Source organism: Colobus angolensis, unplaced genomic scaffold, assembly GCF_000951035.1.
Source record: "Colobus angolensis palliatus isolate OR3802 unplaced genomic scaffold, Cang.pa_1.0 Scaffold135, whole genome shotgun sequence".
In the NCBI taxonomy this organism is placed as follows: domain Eukaryota; kingdom Metazoa; phylum Chordata; class Mammalia; order Primates; family Cercopithecidae; genus Colobus; species Colobus angolensis.
This window is the reverse complement of record NW_012114433.1, coordinates 2,786,750-2,808,983: the sequence shown is the minus strand read 5'-3', so window position 1 is coordinate 2,808,983 and position 22,234 is coordinate 2,786,750. Positions and strand designations below refer to the sequence as shown.

The following is a 22,234-nucleotide window of genomic DNA, read 5'->3' as shown; positions in this document are numbered from 1 at the left end:
CGCCCCCTGCCCCGCCCCTTAAAGGGGGCGCGCCCCAGCTCAGGCTCTGCAGGGCAGCTCGCAGGGACTCCCTTGCAAGAAGACACCGGACTGTCTGCCAACTTTTCCCTACCGGGTTTCCGGCTTCTCCTTGGGGGCCAGCAGTTTCCTTTACTTTTTTGAAATAACACTCCCTGGGGATCTTTTTTGTCCCTCCCACATGTCAAAAGAGTTCTACAAGCCTATTGTATGAAAAAGTGTCAGAGAAGGCCTGGTGCGGTGGCTCACGCCTGGAATCTCAGCACATTGAGAGGCCGAAGCCGGAGGATCCTTTGAGCCAAGGAGTTCGAGACCAACCTGGGCAACCGAATGAGACTTCCCCCCACGTCTCTACAAAAATGTTTTAAAAAATTAGCTGGACCTGATGGTGCGTGCCTGTAGCACCAGCTATTTGAAAGGCTGAGGCAGGAGGATTGCTTGAGCCCAGGAGATCGAGGCTGCAGTGAACCATGATTGTACCACTGCAATTCAGCCTGGACGACAGAGTGCGACCCTGTTTCAAACAAAACAAAACAAAACAAAGTACAAGAGGAAAAAAATTGATTCCTGATTACCTCACTCAAGATAATGTCAACATTGAAGGTGGAGGTGGAAGATGCAGTTTAGGTAGGGGTCTGAAGATATTACCATTCTGGGGACTGTCTTTAAGAAAGAGGATGCAAAATCAGAAAAGTGAACATTTGACCGGGCGCGGTGGCTCATCCCTGTAATCCCAACACTTTAGGAGGACACTTTAGGAGGCCGAGGTGAGCGGATCACGAGGTCAAGAGATGGAGAGCATCCTGGCCAACATGATGAAACTAAAAGTACAAAAATTAGGCTGGGCGCGATGGCTCACGCCTGTAATCCCAGCACTTGGGGAGGCCGAAGTGGGTGGATCACGAGGTCAGGAGATCGAGACCATCCTGGCTAACACGGTGAAACTCTGTCTCTACTAAAAATACAAAAAATTGGCCGGGCGTGGTGGTGGGCACCTGTAGTCCCATTTACTCGGGAGGCGGAGGCAGGAGAATGGCGTGAACCTGGGACGTGAAGGTTGCAGTGACCCGGGACTGTGCCACTGCACTCCAGTCTGGGCAGACAGAGCCAGACTCCGTCTCAAAAAAAAAAAAAAAAAAAGTAGCTGGGCATGGTGGCACGCGCCTGTAATCCCAGCTACTCGGGAGGCTGAGGCAGGGAGAATCTCTAGAACCCAGGAGGCGAAGGTTGCAGTGAGCCGAGATAATGCTGTTGCATTCCAGCCTGGCGACAGAGCAAGATTCCATCTCAGAGCAAGATTCCATCTCAAAAAAAAAAAAAAAAAAGAAAAGAAAAAAAAGAAAAGAACATTTCTATGGGATGAGGACGTCACAAGAAATTGCAAACAAAACAAAGCCGACAAACAGGATCTGCTACATAATTTGTGGGACCTAAGGCAGAAGGAAAATGCACAGTTCCGGGTTCAAAAAGCAGGGCGGGGGCGAGGACCTGGTGCGGTGGCTCATGCCTGTAGTCCCAACACTTTGGGAGGCGGAGGAGGGAGGATCGCTTAAGCTCAGGAGTTCAAAACCAGGTTGGGCAATGTGGCAAGACCCTGTCTCTACTAAAAATACAACAACAACAAAATAGCCAGGCATGGTGGTGCGCACCTATGGTCCCAGCTACTCAGGAGGCTGAGGTGGGAGGATCGCTTGAGCCCAGGGGCCAAAAGCTGCATTGAACGGAGATTCCACCACTGCACTCCAGCCTAGGCAATAGAGTGAGACCCTGTCTCAATAAAAAAAAAAAAAAGCAGGCCGGCTGCCGTGGCTCAGGACTGTAATCCCAGCACTTTCGGGGGGCCAAGGCCCGCGGATCATGAGGTTGAGAGATCCAGACCATCCTGGCCAACATGGGGAAACCCCATCTCTACTAAAAATACAAAAATTAGCTGGGCGTGGTGCCGCACGCCTATAATCCCAGCTACTCAGGAGACTGAGGCAGGAGAATTGCTTGAACCCGGAGTCAGTGGTTGCAGTGAGCCAAGATCACGCCACTGCACTCCAACCGGGCGACAGAGCCATACTCGGTCTCAAATAAATAAATAAATAAATAAAAGCAACGCGGAAAACTGTTGTTAAAATTCTAAAAGATAAAGCTCTTTCCTTTTGCAGTCTCTTTCACGACTTGCGGTGTTTTTGTTTGCTGTTTAACATCATTCTAAGTAAAGAAGAAATAGAAAAATTTAATAATGATCGTGAACTTTCCCATTTGTCTTTATTTTATTTAGAGATGGAGTCTTGCTGTGTCGCCCAGGCTGGAGTGCAGTGGCACGATCATGGCTCACTGCAGCCCCAAACTTCTGGCCTCAAGTGATCCTCCTGCCTTGGGCTCCCAAAGTGCTGGGATTACAGGTGCACACCACTGTGCCTGGCTTTTTCTTACATTTTTGTCACTGTACACTCTTTGATTGCCTCTTCATATTTCCTATAGCAAGAATAGAAAAACTGTCTTTTCTCTAGCATGGTTGATTGAAAAAAATTTTTTTGATAGTGTGGAAACATTTCTTTTATCTTCTCTACTTGTTTTGGTTACACCCTGGAAATTTTTAGGGGCACTGTCACATTTGGGAAACTCTCACATTTCCTTCACAGAAGAGCTGCAAGATTTCAGGGTACTTGTAGTTTTCTTGCGCAGGGACTAATGTGTGATAATTTTTGGATTTGTAATACTAGTTAATCGGATTATTAGCACTCCTTGTATGTAATACTTCAGTGCTTTTTTTTTTTTTTTTTGAGACGGAGTCTCGCTCTATCGCCGGGGCTGGAGTGCAGTGGCCGGATCTCAGCTCACTGCAAGCTCCGCCTCCTGGGTTCCCGCCATTCTCCTGCCTCAGCCTCCAGAGTAGCTGGGACTACAGGTGCCCGCCACCTCGCCCAGCTAGATTTTTCTATTTTTTTTAGTAGAAACGGGGTTTCACCATGTTAGCCAGAATGGTCTTGATCTCCTGACCTCGTGATCTGCCCGTCTCAGCCTCCCAAAGTGCTGGGATTACAGGCTTGAGCCACCGCGCCCGGCCAGTTCAGTGCTTTTGGATATGACACTTCACTTGAGAGGCAGCTGAATTCTCCTTCCCTTCAATATGGGATGGACTTAGTGACTCTTTTATTTTTTTGAGAGAGGGTCTTGGTCCATCACCCAGGCTAGAGTACAGTGGCTTGATTATAGCTCACTGCAGCCTCAGCCTCTTGGGCTCAAGTGATCCTCCCACTTCAGCCTTCTGAGAAGCCAGGACAATAGGCTTGTGCTGTCCAGTTGGCCAACTACACATGGCCAGTGACTCACTTCTTTTTTATTTTTTTATTTTTTTTGAGATGGAGTCTCACTCTGTCACCCAGGCTGGAGTGCAGTGGCATAATCTCGGCTCACTGCAACTTCTGCCTCCCAGGTTCAAGTGATTCTCCTGCCTCAACCTCCTGAGTAGCTGGGATTACAGGCGTGTGCCACCACTGCCAATTTTTTCTTTATAATTTATAGTAGAGACAGGGTTTCACCCTGTTGGCCAGGCTGGTCTCGAACTCCTGGCCTCGTGATCTGCCCACCTCAGCCTCCCAAAGTGCTGGGATTACAGGCATGAGCCACCGCACCTGGCCAACTCACTTCTAATGAAAAGAATATGATAGAGATGCCAGCTTGTCACTTCTGAGACTAGGTCTAAGAGGTGTTGCAGCTTCCTCCCCTTTCTGTCAAACCACTCCCTCTGGGGGAAGCTAACTCTCTGGTCATCAGGACACCAAAGCAGCCATCTGGAAAAATCCACGTAGTAAGAAACAGTCTTCTTATTAGCAGCCAGAAGGCGGCCTTCTGCCAATAGCCAAATGACTAAACCATCCTGGAAGAAGACTCCAGCCCCAGTCAAGCCTTCAGATGAATGCAACCTTGGCTGATGTCTTCACTGTAACTGTTGGGGAAAAATAATGAAAATAATATCTCCTGCTAACCCAGTAAAACTTCTGCTCCAAATGTAGAAAAGAATGAAATAGTTTTATTAATGAATCAGCATCAGACTACACTGTGATGAGCATCACAGGCAGTCCATCAAAGTGATTTCAAAGACAAAACACCAGGCTGGGCACGGTGGCTCATGCCTATAATCCCAGCACTTTGGGAGGCCGAGGTGGGTGGATCACTTGAGGTCAGGAGTTCAAGGCTAGCCTTGCCAACATGGTGAAACCTGAGTCTCCACTGAAAATACAAAAATTAACTGGGCATGGTGGCGCACACCTGTAATCCCAGCTACTCAGGAGACTGAGGCAGGAGAATCATTTGAACCCGGGAGGCAGAGGTTGCAGTAAGTCAAGATCACACCACTGCACTCCAGTCTGGGCAACAGAGTGAGACTGTCTAAAAAACAAAAAAATACAGAACACCCTTTTATATAGGAAGGTAGATACAGTCCATTACATACCAATTAATAGTCTTTACCCAAAAGAAAAAAGAAAACTTCTCATTTTTTTTGTCTTGTTTTTATTTTTTATTTTATTTTCACTTTTGCTGGGATTACAGGCGCACACCACCACACCCAGCTAATTTTTTTTTGTATCTTCAGTAGAGATGGGGTTTCACCATGTTGGTCAGGCTAGTCTTGAACGTCTGACCTCAAATGATCCGTCCACCTTGGCCTCCCAAAGTGCTGGGATTACAGGCATGAGCCACCACGCCCAGTCGAAATTTCTTTTTTAAAAATAATTTTACTTAATGTATTGAACCATCAGTGGTTAGTTCTCATCCACGTTGCCTGTCTGTAGATTTGTGAAAGTGGTAACAGGTACATAGGTAACAAAAGCATAGAGCTTGTTTGGTGAATCTTCGTCCTCATTACGTTTTCTGGGCAACCTCACACAGATATGGTGTGGGACATTCCTTATTCCTTTGGCCCAGAGAGCTTTGTTGAGCCTCACATCAGTGTGCACATTTGGAGTCCCCATCTCCTTCATGGCGAATTTCTGGATCTCTCTGTGTGCCCGAGGGGCACTTCTTGAAGCCCACTCCACCAATGCGCTGGTGTATTCTGGGGTCACTGCCTCACTAATGGCAGAACGACCCTTCTTCTCGCCACCCTTCTTTGCAGGAGCCATTCTGCCAAGCCCCAGTTGGAAAAAGTGGAATCAAACTTCAACATGAGGTCTGGAGGATACAAATATCCAAACTATAGCACCCGGTAAAACTATCTCTTAAGAACCTGGGTAGGCCGGGTTCAGTGGCTCATACCTGCAATCCCAGCAGTTTGGGAGGCCGAGGCAGTGAGCCGAGATCACACCACTGCACTTCAGTCAGGGCGACAGAGTGAGACTCTGTCTCAATTTTAAAAAAAAAAGAAAGAAAGAAAGAAGAGAAAAGGGGAAGGAGAGGGCAGCAGCCGCCGAGGTCTAGAACTGTCCAGCATGCTGCGTGGACAGCAGTGGGAAGGGGATATTTACAAGTGAAGGGGAAAGAGCTAGTTGGGAGTGATTTGTGGTCACAGATGGACTGAGAGCTTGGCAAGGCAGGTGCCCAGCACAGACAGGGAATTCACTCTGAATTGGAAGAGTGGGGAGGGAGGCCTGGATGCCCTGTGATGAGGACGGGAGCAGATGCATACAAGTTTGTAGAAGACGCGTGGGGTGGGAGAATCCTGTCTGATAGAACCTTTTTTTTCTTTTATCTTTTTTGAGATGGAACCTTGCTCTGTTGCCCAGGCTGGAGTGCAGCGCTGCGATCTCAGCTCACTGCAACCTCTGCCTCTGGGTTCAAGCAATTCTCCTGCCTCAGCCTCCTGAGTAGCTGGGATTTACAGTCCCCCGCCACCACGCCTGGCTAATTTTTTGTATTTTTAGTAGAGACGGGATTTCTTTGTCCTGGCCAGGCTGGTCTCAAACTCCTGACCTCAAGAGATCCACCCGCCTTGGCCTCCCCAAGTGCTGGGATTACAGGCATGAGCCATGGTGCAGCCTGTGCCTGATAGAATCTTTTCTCTGTGAAGCACCATCAACTTATACAGAAATCTTTGAGGCCTCCTTGAGATTGGGACTATTATATCTATGGCACCTGCAAAGACGGTATTATGGACTGAATCGTACCGCTCTCCCCGCACCACCAAATTCATATGTGGAAATCCTAACGCACAGTATCTCAGAATGTGAGTGTATTTGGAGAAAGGTAATTAAGGTTAAATGAGACCACACGGGGAGGGGGCTTAATCCAATAGGACTGGCTTCCTTAATCGAAGAGGCAGAAGCCTGGACAATATAGCAAGACCCCATATCTACAAAATAAAAAAAAAAAAATTAGTCGAGCATGGTGTTACATGCCTGTGGTTCTAGCTACTTGGGAGGCTGAGGCGAGAGGATTGCTTGAATCCACAAGCAATCCTCCATATGTCTGCATTACTTGGTGTTTACTGCAATCATGCAGTGAGCCATGATTGTACCACTGCACTCCAGCCTGAGTGATAGAGCAAGATCCTGTCTTCATGAAAAAAAAAAAAAAAAAAAAGAGGCAGAGTGCGGTGGCTCACGCCTGTAATCTCAGCGCTTTGGGAGGGTGAGGCAGGCGAATCACCTGAGGTCAGGAGTTTGAGACTAGCCTGGCCAACATAGTGAAACCCCATCTCTACTGAAAATACAAAAATTAGCCAGGCGTGGCAGCATGCACCTGTAATCTCAGTTATTCCGGAGGCTGAGGCAGGAGAATCGCTTGAACCTGGGAGGGGGAGGTTGCAGTGAGCCAAGATCGTGACACTGCACTCCAGCCTGGGCGACAGAGCGAGACTCCATCTCAAAAAAAAAAAAAAAAAAGAATCAGAAGAAGAAAGAAGGAAGGAGGAGGACAGAGGAGGAGGGAGGGTGGCAGGGAGGAGGAGGAGGAGAGGGAGGAGGGGGAGGAGGAGGAGGAGGAGAAGGAGAAGGAAAAGGAGAAGGAGACAGAGACGGAGGAGGAGAAGGAGAAAGAAATGCCGGGGAGTGCCGGGGAGAAAAGACCAAGTGAAGACACAGGGAGAAAGCCTGTCTGCAAGCCAAGAACAGCCTTGGCGGAGACCCAACCTGCTGACACTTTGATCTTGGACTTCCAACCCCCAAAACTTGGGGAAAACACATTTTTTTTTCTGTTTAAGCTGTCCAGTCTATGGTATTTTATCATAGCAGCCCTAGCAAACAAATAGAGGGAACAGGAAGAGAGAAAAGAAGTAAGGGCTTTATTTGAAACCCCCAGCATCTGTGGCCCTTAGAGTGTGCATATATATATATATATGTATGATATATATATGTGTGTATGATATATATATATATATATATCAGCTATTTTCACTCAGAGGATGGGGCTTTTGATTTAGACAGAATTCGGTTTTAGATCCAGCAAGTCACATAACCTTCCTAAGTTTCAGAGTTTTACCTGCAAAAAGGAGATAATGAAATCTACCTTGGAGGGTTTTTTGTGAAAGTAAAATGGAATGAAATCCGTAAAAACACTGAGCACACTAACTAACAAACATTAACGGATATTACTCTCTGGAAAGGTGGTGTATCATTAGGCTACGTTATTTTGTTAGGATTATTGGAGATAAATGCATTCCTGAGGCATAAGGGCCTGCATTCACACCTTGTCACCTGGTGAGGAACTAGGGGGTCCGGGTGGAATGTGGTATAGATATTGAGTCACATACGGGGCTTTGCACGGACTCTGGGGTAGAACCACCATAAAACATAACCCCAGGTAACCAAACTTAGAGAGGCTGCTTTCTAAGATGTTCGTACCCAGCAATGCACCTGGCACATAGTAGGCAATTAAAAAGCACTGGTTGGCCTGGCACGGTGGCTCATGTCTGTAATCCCAGCACTTTGGGAGGCTGAGGCAGGTGGATCAAGAGGTCAGCAGTTTTGAGACCAGCCTGACCAACATGTTGAAACTCCGTCTCTATTAAAAACATAAAAATTAGCCAGGCGTGGTGGCATGCGCCTATAATCCCAGCTACTCCGGAGGCTGAGGCAGGAGAATCACTTGAACCTGAGGCAGAGGTTGCGGTGAGCCAAGATCGTGCCACTGTACTTCAGCCTGGGCAACAGAACAAGACCCTGTTTCAAAATAATAATAATAAATATATGAAATATAAAAAGCATTGGCCAATGTGTGTATGGAAAGAGCTTTCACTGAGTATTGAACATCCATCAGCATCTGTTAATGGGTCTGTTAGTTAACCCTTTCAGGATTGTAAGTAATAGCAACCATTCAAACCAGCCTAAGCCAGGGAATTTAAATACATTTAAAATTCTTTCAAACGGAAGAAGAATCTGTTGGCTTGAAGACTGACAGGTCCAGTATGTGCTTCAGGTATGGCTGGATCCACGGACAGTGGGATGTATATGGTGATCTTCTCCCCTTTTTCTCTTCTGTACTAGCTTTACATCCAGGCAGGTGCCCTTCATGTGGTGGTCTTGGAAGCCCGTCCTGACTCCTACCTTCTATACACCCAGAAATTCCAGAGCAAAGGGAATCTCTTTTTCAAACAGTGCCAGCTGGAGGCCTGGACTGACTCTGAGCCACACAGCCAGAGTCAAAGGATCATCCTTATCCAGTCACCCCAGCTCCAGGCCCTGGGAGGAGGGGAGAGAGAATTTCTGAAAGGAGAAACAAGCTTTTCCCAGCAGAAGGGTGAGACTGGTTGCCAGGCAGGCACAGACCACACTGCCTACTGGACTAAGTATCTATTTCATTTATTTATGTATTACTATTATTATTATTATTATTATTTTTGAGATGGAGTCTCGCTTTGTCACCCAGGCTGGAGTGCAGTGGCACGATTACTATTATTATTTTTTGAGACAGAGTCTCCCTCTGTCAACAGAGCTGGAGTTCAGTGGCACAATCTTGGCACACTGCAACCTCTGCCTCCCAGGTTCAAGCGATTCTTGTGCCTCAGCCTCCCGAGTAGCTGGGATTACAGGCGCCTGCCACCACGCTTGGCTAGTATTTTCAGATTTCAGTATTTTCATTGTATTTTCAGACAGGGTTTCACCACGTTGGCCAGGCTGGTCTCAAACTCCTGATCCACCTATCTCGGCCTCCCAAAGTGCTGGGATTACAGGCATGAGCCACTGCGCCCGGCCTGAACTAAGTGTCTGGATAGAAGTCAGGTAATTCATGGATGACCAGGTAAGACAGACAGAAGCATGCCACCTGGTGAGTACATGGGGATGGGGAACGAGATCCGTGCTGGGTGCAGGCAGCACCAAGGCCATTGAGAATTTTAAGGAGGCTGGGATCTGCACCCCTGGCCAAGAGGGTATGTAGTAGATTAATTGCAAAACTGGTCCTGATCCTCCATCTATCCCTGAATCCACACCCTGTGTGGAGTGGCTTTGTGACATCTCTCAGCAGAGCCTATTTCCCTTCCCCTAGAATCAGCTGGCCTTATTTGGATGGACAGCAGATTGTGGCAGAAGGCACAGTGTACCAGCTCTGAGCCTCAGCCTCAAGCCATCTTCTGTGCCTTTGCTTGTTCACCCTCTTTGACTCCCAGTTCCCTCATAAAAAGAATCCTGGCTATTTGGGTGCAAAATGAGAGACCCCACAGGGCTCTACCAGCTTTTCCAGCCAAAGGCCCCAGACATGAGATTGCCTGGCCTGATTCCCAAAGCTGCTTCACTGACTCACTATGACTGAGGATGCAGAGCCTAGCTCAGATCAGAACTGGGACCCAGAGACTTCTGAGCAGGAAGTGATTGCTGTTTGAAGCCAATGAGTTTTGGGACAGTTTGTTATGCACTATTGTTGTAGCAAACAGAAAACCAATACAAGGCATGTTAGGGAGGAAACCCAGCTGGTGCTTGGCCTGCCACACTGTGCAACTGAAAGGTTAGGACTCCCGGAATGGACACGTTTCTAACTTGCAGGAAAATGCCATGTGGGCTAACCAGGCCTGGAGATCACACCTGTTGGAGTCTTTAATCTCTACAGATCTCATGCAGGGTGTTTTGTTTTGTTTTGTTTTTTCAGATGGAGTCTCACTCTGTCGCTCAGGCTGGAGTGCAGTGGCGGGATCTTGGCTCACTGCAACCTCCGCTCCCTGGGTTCAAGCAATTCTTCTGCCTCAGCCTCCCAAGTAACTGGGACTACAGGCGCATGCCACCACGCCCGGCTAATTTTTGGTATTTTTAGCAGAGATGGGGCGTCACTATGTCAGCCAGGCTGGTCTTGAACTCCTGACCTCAAGTGATCCGCCTGCCTCGGCCTCCCAAAGTGCTGGAATTACAGGCATGAGCCACCGCGCCCAGACTGCAGAGGTTTTAACTGACCTCCTGACATGTTTCCCAGAGACACAGGCACTGGGAACTTTCGGAAACGATTCTGCCTGAGCTGCTAGGGAGAAATGTACCCCACTAGCCACATCCCCCTTGCAGTATATATTTTGGTTTTGACGTTTTTGTATGGTAGCTGTGTGCAAGGAACAAAAAAGCAAAGACGGCTTCCAAGAGGGGCCTGGGGAGACTGGGAAGAAATGAACAGGTCGCCAGCACTGCCCAGGTGCAATGTAAGCCATTACATTGATTGCAGTGGGACAAAAAGAATCCAAGAGACAGGATTAAAGCCCATTTCAGACTTTTCCAAAAAAAAAATAAATAAAGAAAGAAAGGTGCAATGAGGGAAGCTGTCTGATGCAAGGATCTGCCAATCGGATAACTAAAAAAAGGTGAAACAGTTCACACACCCTCCCTCCCTGTCCACCACGTCACCTGCTCCTGCTCCTGGTATCCAGGTAACTCCTGCTGTATGCCTAGGCACATGGAAAACGACTATTTGGGTCCCAAACACATCCCAGATTGTGTCTTCTGCCCCCAAACCTGCCCTGGTCTCGTGACTTGCTCCGGGGAACATCATCATCCGTCCAGGTGAGAAGTCTGGCAGTCGGCCACCAGATCCTGCTCACCTCCTGCCTCAACACCTCCCCATTCTGTATGCTCTACCTTGACTATGCCTAGTCCACTCCCAGGCTCCCCACTTCCAACTGGGCCACTTCTACACAGGTTTGGGTTTGTCCACTGCATGAAACCTCAATTCTGCAGCCTGACATAGGAGGTCTTCCTCCTACAGTCCTTCCTTCCCTGAATCTCTCCCAGGCCCCTCTCTCCTGTGTCCCTGAAGCCAGCTTCCAAGGCCCAGGCTGGGCATGCACATCCCTAGGGCCCCTCCACGTTGGACTTTCCACCCTCTCCCGTCTCGCGCCACCTGCAGGGTCATGCTCAAGGGTGTCGGCCTCCTCGCAGGGACCCACTAGGAGCAGGATCAGAAAAAAGGTCCACATGTCCCAGGAATGTGGCCACTTTGTAATCCACCCTCCGGGTGTCCCTGACAGCCCAGGAGCGAGGTGGGAAGTGGGCCCAGGAAGCCGACAGAGCATGGTCCTCCAGGCACAGGCACACTCAGCACCCGGTCCTAGGGCCTCTGGCTCCAGGGCTGGGGGTAGGAACAAGGGTTGGCAGAGGAGGGCCCGGCCACAGCTCGGCGGCTGAGGTAGCTGCAGGAGAGGCTGGCGGTGTGCTCGGAGCCTAGGGCGTAGTGGCCCTGGACCTCGGCAGTGTCTGGGCTGCCCTCTTGGCCTCCATCTCTCTGCTCAGGCCGCAGAGGACGCGGCGTGGCCGCTGTCACCAGGCCAGGGGTGAAACCATCCCGGAGCTGCGCGGGCCCTCCCCGGCTTGCAGGTCACTCAGCGCTCGCTGGGGAGGGCGAACACAGAGGTAGGGGTGGTCAGTGGTCCCAGGAACCTGTGATGCCTTCCCTGTCTCTTCCCGCACTAGACAGCCAGCACTGAGGCTGCAACCCGCCCCATCAGGGGATTAGGGGGATGTGTCGCTCACTGGGGCCCCTTTTCCAGCCCTGGCTTCATGAAGGATCCCTTCATTTGGCCTCTGGCCCCCACCTCTCCAAAAGGGCCCCTCAGGTCTCCACTAGGGCTCACCTCGAATTTGCTCATGAACTCTGCAAAGATGCCGAAGAAAGCCTCAGAGGTGGTGGCCTTGGAATCCTCCCCGAAGAAGGCCAGCGCCTTGCCCAGCTCCTCCATGGCCTCGCGCTGCAGCCCGTCCAGCGCCCGAAGCGCCGGCTGGGCCGTCTCCAGGAAGGACTGACAGGCCTCAGTTAAGGAAACAGCCAGTCTGCTGATGCCCCCAGGGTCTCGAGTGGTGGCCCCAGACAGACAGGTTCCCTAGCAGCCCTATTCCCGGTTGGCCTGAGTCCTTCCAAGGGCCAGGTCCTGTGTCCAACAGGGAACCAGGTTCTGTTAAGGGACTCCAGTCTCACTGGCCACTAAGCTCATCCTGGAACTGGCCACAGCCAGTGCGGCCTCAGGCCACTCACCCCTGTTCTCTCTGCAGGGCCAGGCCCTGTGTCTCCGATCAGAGGCTTCCACTGCCACCTTCTTCCGCAACCAGCCATTTACAGTAGGCCCCTCTGTCACTCTCTAGGCCTCACTTTTTTTTTTTTTTTTTCTTTTTTTTTGAGACAGGGTCTTACTCTGTTGCTCAGGCTGGAGTGCAGTGGTGTGATCACAGCTCACAGGTCATTCTAGCCTCTACCTCCCAGGCTCAGGTGATCCTCCCACCTTAGCCTCCCAAGTAGCTGGGACCAGAGGCTCACACCATCACACCCAGCTAATTTTTTGATTTTTAAAATAGAGATGGGGTCTATATTGTCTAGGGTGGTCTCAAACTCCTGGGCTCAACTGATCCTCCCACCTTGGCCTCCCAAAGTGCTGGGATTACAGGTGTGAGCCACTGCACCAGGCCTTAGGCCTTACTCTGTTTTCTAGAGCATTTGTCATGATCTGAAATTGTTCATAAGTTCATTTCCTACCGCCTAAGTGAAAGCTCACTTGCACCTCCAGGGCTTAGAATAGCATCTGATACATGCAAAAAGATTTGGTGGTTGAACTGCTATCATTTTTTCAACACTTAAAACTGTGCCAAGCTTTGTTCCAAGCTTGTTGAATCATCGTTTAACACCTCTATGAGGTAGATAATCTCTATTTCACATGCGAACAAATTAAAGCACAGAGGACTTTAGCAACTAGTCCAAGATCACACAGCAAGCACTGTGGTACCTGAGCCACAGTTGAACCCACCAGGGTCATATCAATTAATGACCACTGTGGTAGCGGTTCTCATGACCCCTCTTTTTCCTGATGAGAAAACTGGGCTCAGAGATGGTAAGTGACTTGCCCATAGTCCCACAGCAGGTAAGCAAATGAGTCAGGATTTGGGCCTATGGGTGTCTGATATGCCAGGTCAATTTCCTTTGCAGAGGCTGCCTTTAATTAATTAATTAATTAATTAATTTATTTTGAGACAGAGTCTCGCTCTGTTGCCCAGACTGAAGTGCAATGGCACGATCTTGGCTTTCTGTAACCTCTGCCTCCTGGGTCTAAGTGATTCTCCTGCCTCAGCCTTCTGAGTAGCTGGAATTACAGGCACATGGCACCACACCTGGCTAATTTTTGTATTTTTAGTAGAGACAGGGTTTCACCATGTTGGCCAGGCTGGTCTCGAACTCCTGACCTCAGGTGAACTGCCCTCCTTGGCCTCCCAAAGTGCTGGGATTACAGGCATGAGCCACCGTACCTGGACTGCCTTCATTTTATTTTTGAGACAGGGTCTCACTCTGTCACCCGGCTAGAGTGCAGTGGTATGATCATACCTCACTGCAACCTTGAACTCCTGGGCTCAAGTGATCCTCTAGCCTCAGCCTCCTGAGTAGCTGGGACTACAGGCATGCACCACCATGCCAGGCTCATTTTCAAATTCTTTTGTAGAGATGGGGTCCCGCTATGTTGCCCAGGGTGTTCTCAAACTCCTGGCCTCAAGCGATCTCTCAGCTTTGACCTCCCAAAGTGCAGGGATTACAGGCATGAGCCACTGCACCTGGCCCAGAGGCTACCCTTGAATGTGACCATCTGTCTTCTCTCTGGGGGCCTCCAAGCCCAAGGAAGCAGGCCAATACCTCTAGACCGAGGGATGCTAGAGTGGACTAACCCTCACTTAAACAGCCTCACTTTTCACATCTGCAAAACATCTGGGTGGGCTGGGCACAGTGGCTCAGGTACCACAGTGCTTGCTGTGTGATCTTGGACTAGTTGACCAGCCTGGCCAACATGGTGAAACCCTGTCTCTACTAAAAATACAAAAATTAGCCAGGTTTGGTGCCATGTGCCTGTAATCCCAGCACTTTGGGAGGCCAAGGCGGGTGGATCACGAGGTCAGGAGTTTGAGACCAGCCTGACCAACATAGTGAAACCCCATGTCTACTAAAAAATACAAAAAATTAGCCGGATTTGGTGGTGGGCACCTGTAATCCTAGCTACTTGGGAGGCTGAGGCAGAGGAAGTGCTTTAACCTGGGAGGTGGAGGTTGCAGTGAGCCAAGATCGCGCCATTGCACTCCAGCCTGGGCGACAGTGCAAGACTCCGTCTCAAAACAAAACAAAAATCTGGGTGTGAAGTGGGTGAAAGGGGATGGTGAAAAGCACCTTGCCCAAGCTGTATAGTTTGCTTAATGATTCTCTGCAGATCTTCTGCCTGAGAGGAAGGGGCAGGGGTGGATCTGACATCAAATTCCTACTCAGACACTCACCCGCACCAGGCCCCATGTGCTGCAGTCAGAGATACGTGACAGGGGCTTTCATCACCTACTGCCCTGGCCACAGGCACAGCCCCCAGACCTTTCCTCCTTACCTAGCTTCAGCCTTAGGGAAAACCCTGTGTTCCCTGCCAAGGGGTGTTGGAGCCAGAGATGGGGAGCAGGGAGAAGTGCCACATGCCCTTCTTTCCTGTCTTCCTATCTGGGCCACTGTCACCCACTGGCCAGGCCCTGCTGGGGGGCTCAGTGGGAATGTTCCACCCTCCTGACTGTCTTTGGCTGGTAGGGCCCGACAGGCTGCTCCTTGTAATTTTGAGACTTAGCTCCGGGCTGCAGTGCCCCAGAGGACAGATGGGACAGTGGCTTTGGGGCACTCAAAAGAGCTCTGGCTTCAGTTACGTACAGACTTGGGATTATAAATGCCTTGGGACTGTAAATGACCCAGGGCTAAGTGCAGTGGCTCAGGCCTGCAATCCCAGCACTCTGAGAGGCTGAGGCAGGTGGATCACCTGAGGTCAGGAGTTCAAGACCAACCTGGAAAACATGGTGAACCCATGTCTCTACCAAAAATACAAAAATAAGCCGGGTGTGGTGGTGGGTGCCTGTAATCCCAGCTACTTGGGAGGCTGAGGCAGGAGAATAGCTTGAACCTGGGAGGTGGAGGCTGCAGTGAGCCAAGATCGCGCAACTGCCACTCTAGCCTGGGCGACAGAGCAAGGCTCTGTCTCAAAAAGAAATAAAAATACATACATACATACATACATACATAAATACATAAAATAAAATACAATAAATTTATAATCCAAGATGGGACCCGGTGTTGTGGCTCACGCCTGTAATCCCAGCACTCTGGGAGGTTGAGGCAGGCAGATCACTTGAGCCCAAGAGTTTGAGACCAGCTTGGGCAACATGGCAAAACCCTGTCTCTACTAAAAATACAAAAATTAGCCAGGCATAGCTTGGGTGACAGAGTGAGGCCTTGTCCCAATCAATCAATCAATCAATAACCCAGCATGGAGCCTCTTCCAGGAACCCTGGGTGCACAGCAGCCTGTGCCCAGAATCTCTGCAGGAAGTTGAGGTCTCCAGTGGCCATTGGAGCCATAGCCAACTCTACCCAACCATCCCACGATCCAGCCTGGTGCAGGAACAAGCTGCTCAGAGGATGCCGACATGACCACTGCAAACTTGTCCTCGCTGGAGGGGGAAATGCTCTCGCAGGCATCCTGTATCTCGCTGATAGTGCCATGGAGGTCGGCCAGGTCGCTGGTCAGGGCCCGTTGGTTCACTGTAGGGAAGAGGACAGAGGCCACATGGGGCCACTCTTCCAGCCCAGGACAGCATGCTTCTGCCCCATCCACCCACCCAGCATACCTTTGGCAGCCAGGGGCACAGTGGGCAGGTCCTGAGCAAAGCCCAGGAGTTCAGGGAAGTGCTGGCTCAGCGATTTGGCAAGGATGTGCAGGAAGGTGGACTTCCCATCTACTGTCTTGGTGGAGTTCAGCTGCAAGTGACCCCCCACATACATCCCCATCAAGGACCCCATCAGATGCGGTCACACGGGCCCAGCTTCTCCTGGGCTACTGTGGCATCAGTGATCAATTCTTGCCCCTCCCCCCTTTTTTAAAATAGCAGGGTCTTGCTCTGTTGCCCAGACTGCAGTGCAGTGGCCTCATCATAGCTCACTACCACCTCAAACTCCTAAGCTCAAGTGATCCTTCCACCTCAGTCTCCCAAGTAGCTTGGACTACAGGCATGCGTCATGCCTGGCTAATTATTTTTGTAGAACTGGGGTCTTGCTATGTTGTCCAGGCTAGTCTCCAACTCCTGGCCTCAAGTGATCCTCCCACCTTGGCCTCCAAAAGTGCTGGGATTACAGGCATGAGCCACCACACCCAGCTCAATCCCCAGCCTTTGACACTCTCTTTCCAACTCTTTTCCCTCACTCCACTTTTCCAAATCCTGGGAGTGTGTTCCCCCACCGCACTCCACCCCACCCTTTGCTGCAGTCACATCCTGGCTTCAATGTAGCCCTTTTCCTGCTAGAAGAAGAGCCCTCCTTGGTCACAATGTCCTCTCCTGCCCTTGCCACAACTGAGCTAGGCTTGGCGTCAGCGCCTTGCTGCTAGAGCAAACCAGTTAATTGCTGCCGGCAGGCCCCCTCACCTCTGTCAGAAAGTTGATCTTGAAGCCGGTGGTCTTGTTGGTTTTGGGCTGTCCATCGTTGAGATAGTTGCCCATGGCCAACACAAACTGTGGACGAGAAGGTGGGCAGGTCCTGTCCTCCACCACCACCCACCCACCCTGCTGTCTGAATGGGCCTCTATGCTGGAAGCCCCAGGAGGCAGAGAAGCAGATAGGGTGCCAAGGAGGGTATGCCCACTGACCTCCAGGATCTTGGCGAGCTTCCGACTGTTTTTGAGCTCCAGGGAGGCCTGGCGCAAGCATTCAAGGCTGCCACGGATCTCCTCTGTCTTCTCCTGAAGGGTGGCCTGGAAGTGGAGGCTGCGCAGGCGCGTCTTGTATTCGGGAACTGACAGCATCTGCCTCGAAGGCAGAGCCAGGATTCACCCATCCCCTTCCTAGGACCCTCTGCCCCACCACAGGCTTTGGGGTGGGGGGTCTGCTGGCTGCTTGGGCCCGATATTCCTGTAGGAAGAATAAGCACGACCCCTGGGGGAGCCCACCTCCCATGTACCTTGGACCCCTGATGGGACCTGGCCATTAAAGGTTAATGTTAAACTGGGACTCAGAGGCCTGGGCGCAATGGCGGCCCTCGAAGGGGCGCGGGACTCCAGCAGCACTGGCCACAGCGACAGTCCCTATGGAGCCGGCCAAGGCCTCGGGGCGGGATTGTGGTCGCGGCACCTGCAGGACGAACTGGTCCGGCTCGCTGAGGCGGCCGGGCGCCTCGCGGAAGGCCTGGTAGCGCTGCTCCTCGTCGGCGTCGGGCGCGAAGAGCAGCAGCTGCGCCAGATGCGCGGGCTCCAGGCGCCGGGGCTCCATGCTCATCAACACTTGGCGCAGCTCCGCGGGGCTCAGCTTCAGGTGCGCCAGGAGGATGGCTGCGGGCGGGGCGGCGCGGTGAGTGGGGGGGGGGGGGGCGGGGCCGGATGGGATCCAAGACGGAGAGAGCAGGGCAGAGGCGGGGAGAGGGCGGAGACGGGGCGGGGCCTACGGGAGAGGGCGGGGCCTTGAGGCTGGAGGGATAAGAAACGCGGACAGGGACAAGAGGATGAGCTGAGGAGGGTACCGGGTGGGGAGAGGACGGCGCTTCAAGATTGGCCTGGGCTAAGGGGAGGAGCCTGGGAGGGGAAGAAAAACGGAAAAGGGGCGGGGCCTCTCGGTGAGCAGGGGCAAGGAGAGGGTGGGGCCCGGCAGGAAGAGGGTGGGGCTTCCAGGTTGGCCCAGGCTACAGGGGGAATCTGAAGGGGCAGGGGACAAGGAAAGCGGGTAGACCTGAGAGGGAGAGCTGGGGCGGGGCCTGGGCTACTGGAGGAACTCTAGAGGGGTGGGGAACAATGAACAGGGCGGGGTCTACGAGGATAAACTGGGGCGGGACTCAGGTGGAAAGAGGGCGGGGCTTTGGGATTGGCCTGGGCTACTGTGAGGAGCCTGGGGGGCAGGAGCAAGGAAAAGGAGTGGGGCTGCTGGTTGAGATGGACCTGGGGTAGAGGGCGGGTCCCAGCAGGGAGAGGGCGGAGCTTCCAGATGGGCTTCGGCTACAGGGAGGAGACTGAATGGAGGAGACAAGGAACAGGGGCGGGGCCTGCGAGGGGTGCCGTAGGGGGCGGGGCAGGGGCGGGCCCTGAAATAGAGACGGTCTTTGAGCGACCGATTTAAGGATGAGGACGAGGTTCTCGAGGCGCTAGATTAAGAAGCTGGGTGGAGCCTATGGGGGTCGGGCCAGGGACAAGGGCGGGGCCTGTGAAGGAGAGAGGGAATGAGGCTGGAGGCGGGGCCAGAACCGGGGAGTTGATTACACAGTGAGGGCGGGGCCAGCACCTGCGCCCAGGTGGGATCTGGCTGGCTATGGGGCCTGGGAGAGGGCCTTCACTGCGCTGAGCGACAGGAGTCCGGGTCCCCACCGCCTAATCTCTGTCATCCACCTGGGCAGGTCTGAGGCCCAGAGAAAGGGCCGCCACCTGCCCCCTACACCCCCTGGGGTTCCCCGGACCCTCACAGGTGTTGTAGGCCTTCTTATGGGACAGGATCTCCACCACCTCCTTCTTCCGGAAGGGCTCCGGCCCCGGCACCGGTTCTGGAAAAGAAACTGACAGTTTACGAAGGGGGCTAGGCTGAGGCTGCAGCGGGAAGGCCCAGGAGTGGTGTGGCCACAGTCAACAGCCACGATTTCCCCTAAGGACGACCTCGACTTAATCAGCTACGCATGTCCATAGTCCCCTCATTCCTCAGGTCGGGGACCCTCAGGCCTCAGGTCCTGTGTGTAACCTCCCCACCCCCGCTCCGTGCCCTGTGCATCCTCCATGCTGCAGGAGGCCAGGTCTTTCTGTTCCATCCTGGGACCGCCTGTTCCACCCAGCAACGACAGGGAGATACCCAGGAAAGGGTGAGGGCAAGGGAGCCTGGGAGATATATTTGTGGATGCCCCCTGTCTACAGTGTGACTGTGAACAAATTACCTCACCTCTCTGTGCTTCCTCATGAGGAAGTGGGGGGTGATCACAGTATGTACATCATAGAGTTGCCATGGGATTTAGAAATTAGAGTCCCTGGTATTTGATCACTGCACAACAAATGCCAGCTTTTTTTTTTTTGAGAAAGGGTCTCACTGGGTCACCCAGGTTACCAGGTCGGTGTGCAGTGGTGTGATCGTGGCTCACTGCAACCTCCACCTCCCAGGCTCAATTGATCCTCCCAACTCAGCCTCCCAAGTAGCTGGGAACCATAGGCATCCTCCACCATGCCTGGCTAATGTTTTGTATTTTTGGTAGAGACAGGGGTTTTGCCACATTGCCCAGGCTGGTCTTGAACTCCTGAGCTCAGGCGATCCACCCACCTCAGCCTCCCAAAGTGCTGGGATGACAGGCGTGAGCCACTGTGCCCGGCCTAAATGCCAGCTATTAAATAACTCAGGGACGGAAGGCTTGAGGACACATCAGGTTAAACAGCAGTCAGTGCAGCCCTGGGAGATGCTAAGCCTGGGACTGTCACAGACGGTGTGGTATCTGGGGTTCCCCTAAGGCCATCAGGCCACTCACTAGCAGGTTTCTGGGTGCCGAAGTGGAGCTCCAGGTCAAGGTATTTCACCATGTCACTCAGCTTGTCGTAGTCGGAGTCTTCCCCGAGCTGCCAGGGAAGATGGGAAGTTCAGAGGGGGAGGAGCAGCAGCAGCTGGACTGGCCTCCCACTTCCCACCCTCTAAGGGCCGCCCTGGGGGCTTCCTGAGCAAAAGCACCCATCAGGCACTGGGATCAAGCCCAGAGCCGGAGGAGACTGCAGGAAAAGCCAGATCATCAGAGTCACTGGGTGCTGAGCCAGCGCCTCTTGGGGTCAGTCGAGACTCAAGATTTGGAACTCTACTCGTGCAGAAGCCAGCAAGGTGGGACTGAAGCGGGAGCATGAAGGAGCTGTGAAGAGGCTAGAGGCAAGTAAGGGGCTACCGGAGGTGGCTCAGGGGTCTGGCTCTGTCATCAGGTCTCCTTGGAGGGCAGTGAGTTCACCAGGGCTGCCCTGGGCAGAGTGAGCTGGTGCACGGAGAACTGCAGCTGTGACAGCCTAGAGGCCAGACGCTGGACACGTGGCTGTGATGAATGGCGTAGATGAGAGGTGACAGCCTGGGGCTGGGACAGGGAGTGAGGATGGGGTGGCTGCCAAAGGGAGAGGACCCAAAGGGAGGGCAGGCAGGGGAATGAAGTCTTAGAACATAGCTTCAGGGCAGGGACACTGAGGATGGATTTGGGCTTGGCCAGATGTGTGACCTGTATCCCTGTCTCCACCTTTGGTAACCAATGGAAGAACCATGCTGTGGAGCAAGACTTGGAGATTGGTTTAAGGTTGGCAGGAGTGAGGTCTCCAGGGGACTCAGGAGGTCCCTATTTGTGTCCTTGTCTCACCGATTTTTTTTTTTTTTTTTTTTTTTTTGAGATATGGTCTCACTCTGTCCCCCAGGCTGAACTGCAGTGGTGCCATCTTGGCTTACTGCAACCTCCACCTCTGGGAATCAAGTGATCCTCCCTCTTCAGCCTCCCAAGTAGCTGGGACCACAGGCATGCACCACCATGTCCGGCTAATTTTTTGAATTCTTTGTAGAGACAAGATCTCACTATGTTGCCCAGGCTTGCCTTGAACTCCTGGGCTCAAGCAGTCCTCCCACCTCAGCCTCCCAAAGTGCTGGGATTACAGGCACGAACCACCAAGACTGGCCTCACTGGACATCTTTATTAGCAACTTGGAAAGGGTCCCTGGAGATGTGGGCTAATGAGATCTTGGCTGAGAAGGCAGGAGACAGAATTGGGACCCAGGAGACGGCAGTGGGGAAAAATCACAAGCATGCTTCTGCCCAGTGTGACTACACGTGAGAGTGTATTATTGATCCCAAGAAGATGTGGTTGAGGATGATGGTGAGCATGAGCACTGGGTTGGGGCAGCCCCAGGAGCTGGAAGGAGTCCCTGCCATATTAAAAGGAGTATGATGTCTGGGTCAAAGGAGGTGAGAACCCTGTTTTCTCCTCTGAGCTGGAACCCCCATTGGGGGTTGGGAATGTCTGGGAATGTCTGGGAATGTCTCTTTGACAGGGACATGGACACTGGAGTGGGGGCTGGAAACCATGTTCTAAGAGAATGACCTGAAGAAAAAAAAGAGGTGGGGTGAACCTTGTTCATCTTGCAGATTGGTTGGTCTGTGGATAAGATTGCTCTGCCTGATTTCAAGGGCGAGAAAGAAAACAGGGCATGGGAATCCTGGGGAGACAAGATTTCAGAGCAAGACAAAGGATGGTTAAAATCGTCCAGTGAGGAAAGGAAGACCTTGACAGGTTCTAGTCACACTGGGCAGTTCCCCATTACTGAAGGTGCTCAAGCATACCCTGGCAGTGTTGTGCGGGAGGAAATTCAAGCATCAAAGTGAAAGGGTGAAGGCTGGTGTGCAGGAGTTTGAACCAGCTGCTCTTTTAAGGGTTTAAGAGAACTCGTCTGGCCTCAAGAGCGATAGGTTTCAAGGATGGGTACGGTGGCATTTCCAGGTGTCCTCAGTGTGTGTCTTTGGCTTAGGGATATAGATCGGCTTCAGTGCCTGCAATGGCCCCCAAGCATGGGGATGTCCTTGGGCTGGGCGTCTACTCATCCTCTGCTTGGGGTAGGGAGGATGATGTTGGAAGATGCCTGGTAGATGGGTTTTCCTTCAGTGCTGCTGCCCACGCCATCCTCCCCAAGTACAGAGCACTGGTGGGTCCCAGGTCACCCACCTGACCCCAGATGGTGCCTTCTGAGTTCTCCACCTGTTCCCACCGCAAGCGCTTGACACTCATGTGGCTGGTCTCACTACGCCGGTGGCCCAGGCCCCGGGACAGCATGGGGGGCGCACAGGGCACGGGTGGGGGCAGGGGCGGTGGGG

General features: G+C 52.2%; 1 protein-coding gene and 1 pseudogene across 1 annotated transcript in view; both read right to left on the bottom strand.

Moving 5' to 3' along the window:
- Positions 1 to 4,775: 4,775 nt before the first annotated feature.
- LOC105506303 lies at positions 4,776 to 5,135 on the bottom strand (annotated as a pseudogene).
- A 6,540-nt stretch (positions 5,136 to 11,675) lies between these two features.
- Positions 11,676 to 22,234, bottom strand: part of GRID2IP (glutamate receptor, ionotropic, delta 2 (Grid2) interacting protein) — a 68,604-nt gene continuing 58,045 nt past the window's right edge. Inside the window, exons 14-23 of the mRNA XM_011934402.1 lie at positions 22,086 to 22,232; positions 19,881 to 19,968; positions 18,843 to 18,920; positions 17,528 to 17,724; positions 17,047 to 17,202; positions 16,826 to 16,912; positions 16,034 to 16,163; positions 15,829 to 15,947; positions 11,990 to 12,154; positions 11,676 to 11,747 (exon numbers count right to left, since the gene is read on the bottom strand). Of these exons, the coding sequence (XP_011789792.1) occupies positions 11,676 to 11,747; positions 11,990 to 12,154; positions 15,829 to 15,947; positions 16,034 to 16,163; positions 16,826 to 16,912; positions 17,047 to 17,202; positions 17,528 to 17,724; positions 18,843 to 18,920; positions 19,881 to 19,968; positions 22,086 to 22,232 (1,239 nt within the window). The remainder of the gene's footprint in view (positions 11,748 to 11,989; positions 12,155 to 15,828; positions 15,948 to 16,033; positions 16,164 to 16,825; positions 16,913 to 17,046; positions 17,203 to 17,527; positions 17,725 to 18,842; positions 18,921 to 19,880; positions 19,969 to 22,085; positions 22,233 to 22,234) is intronic.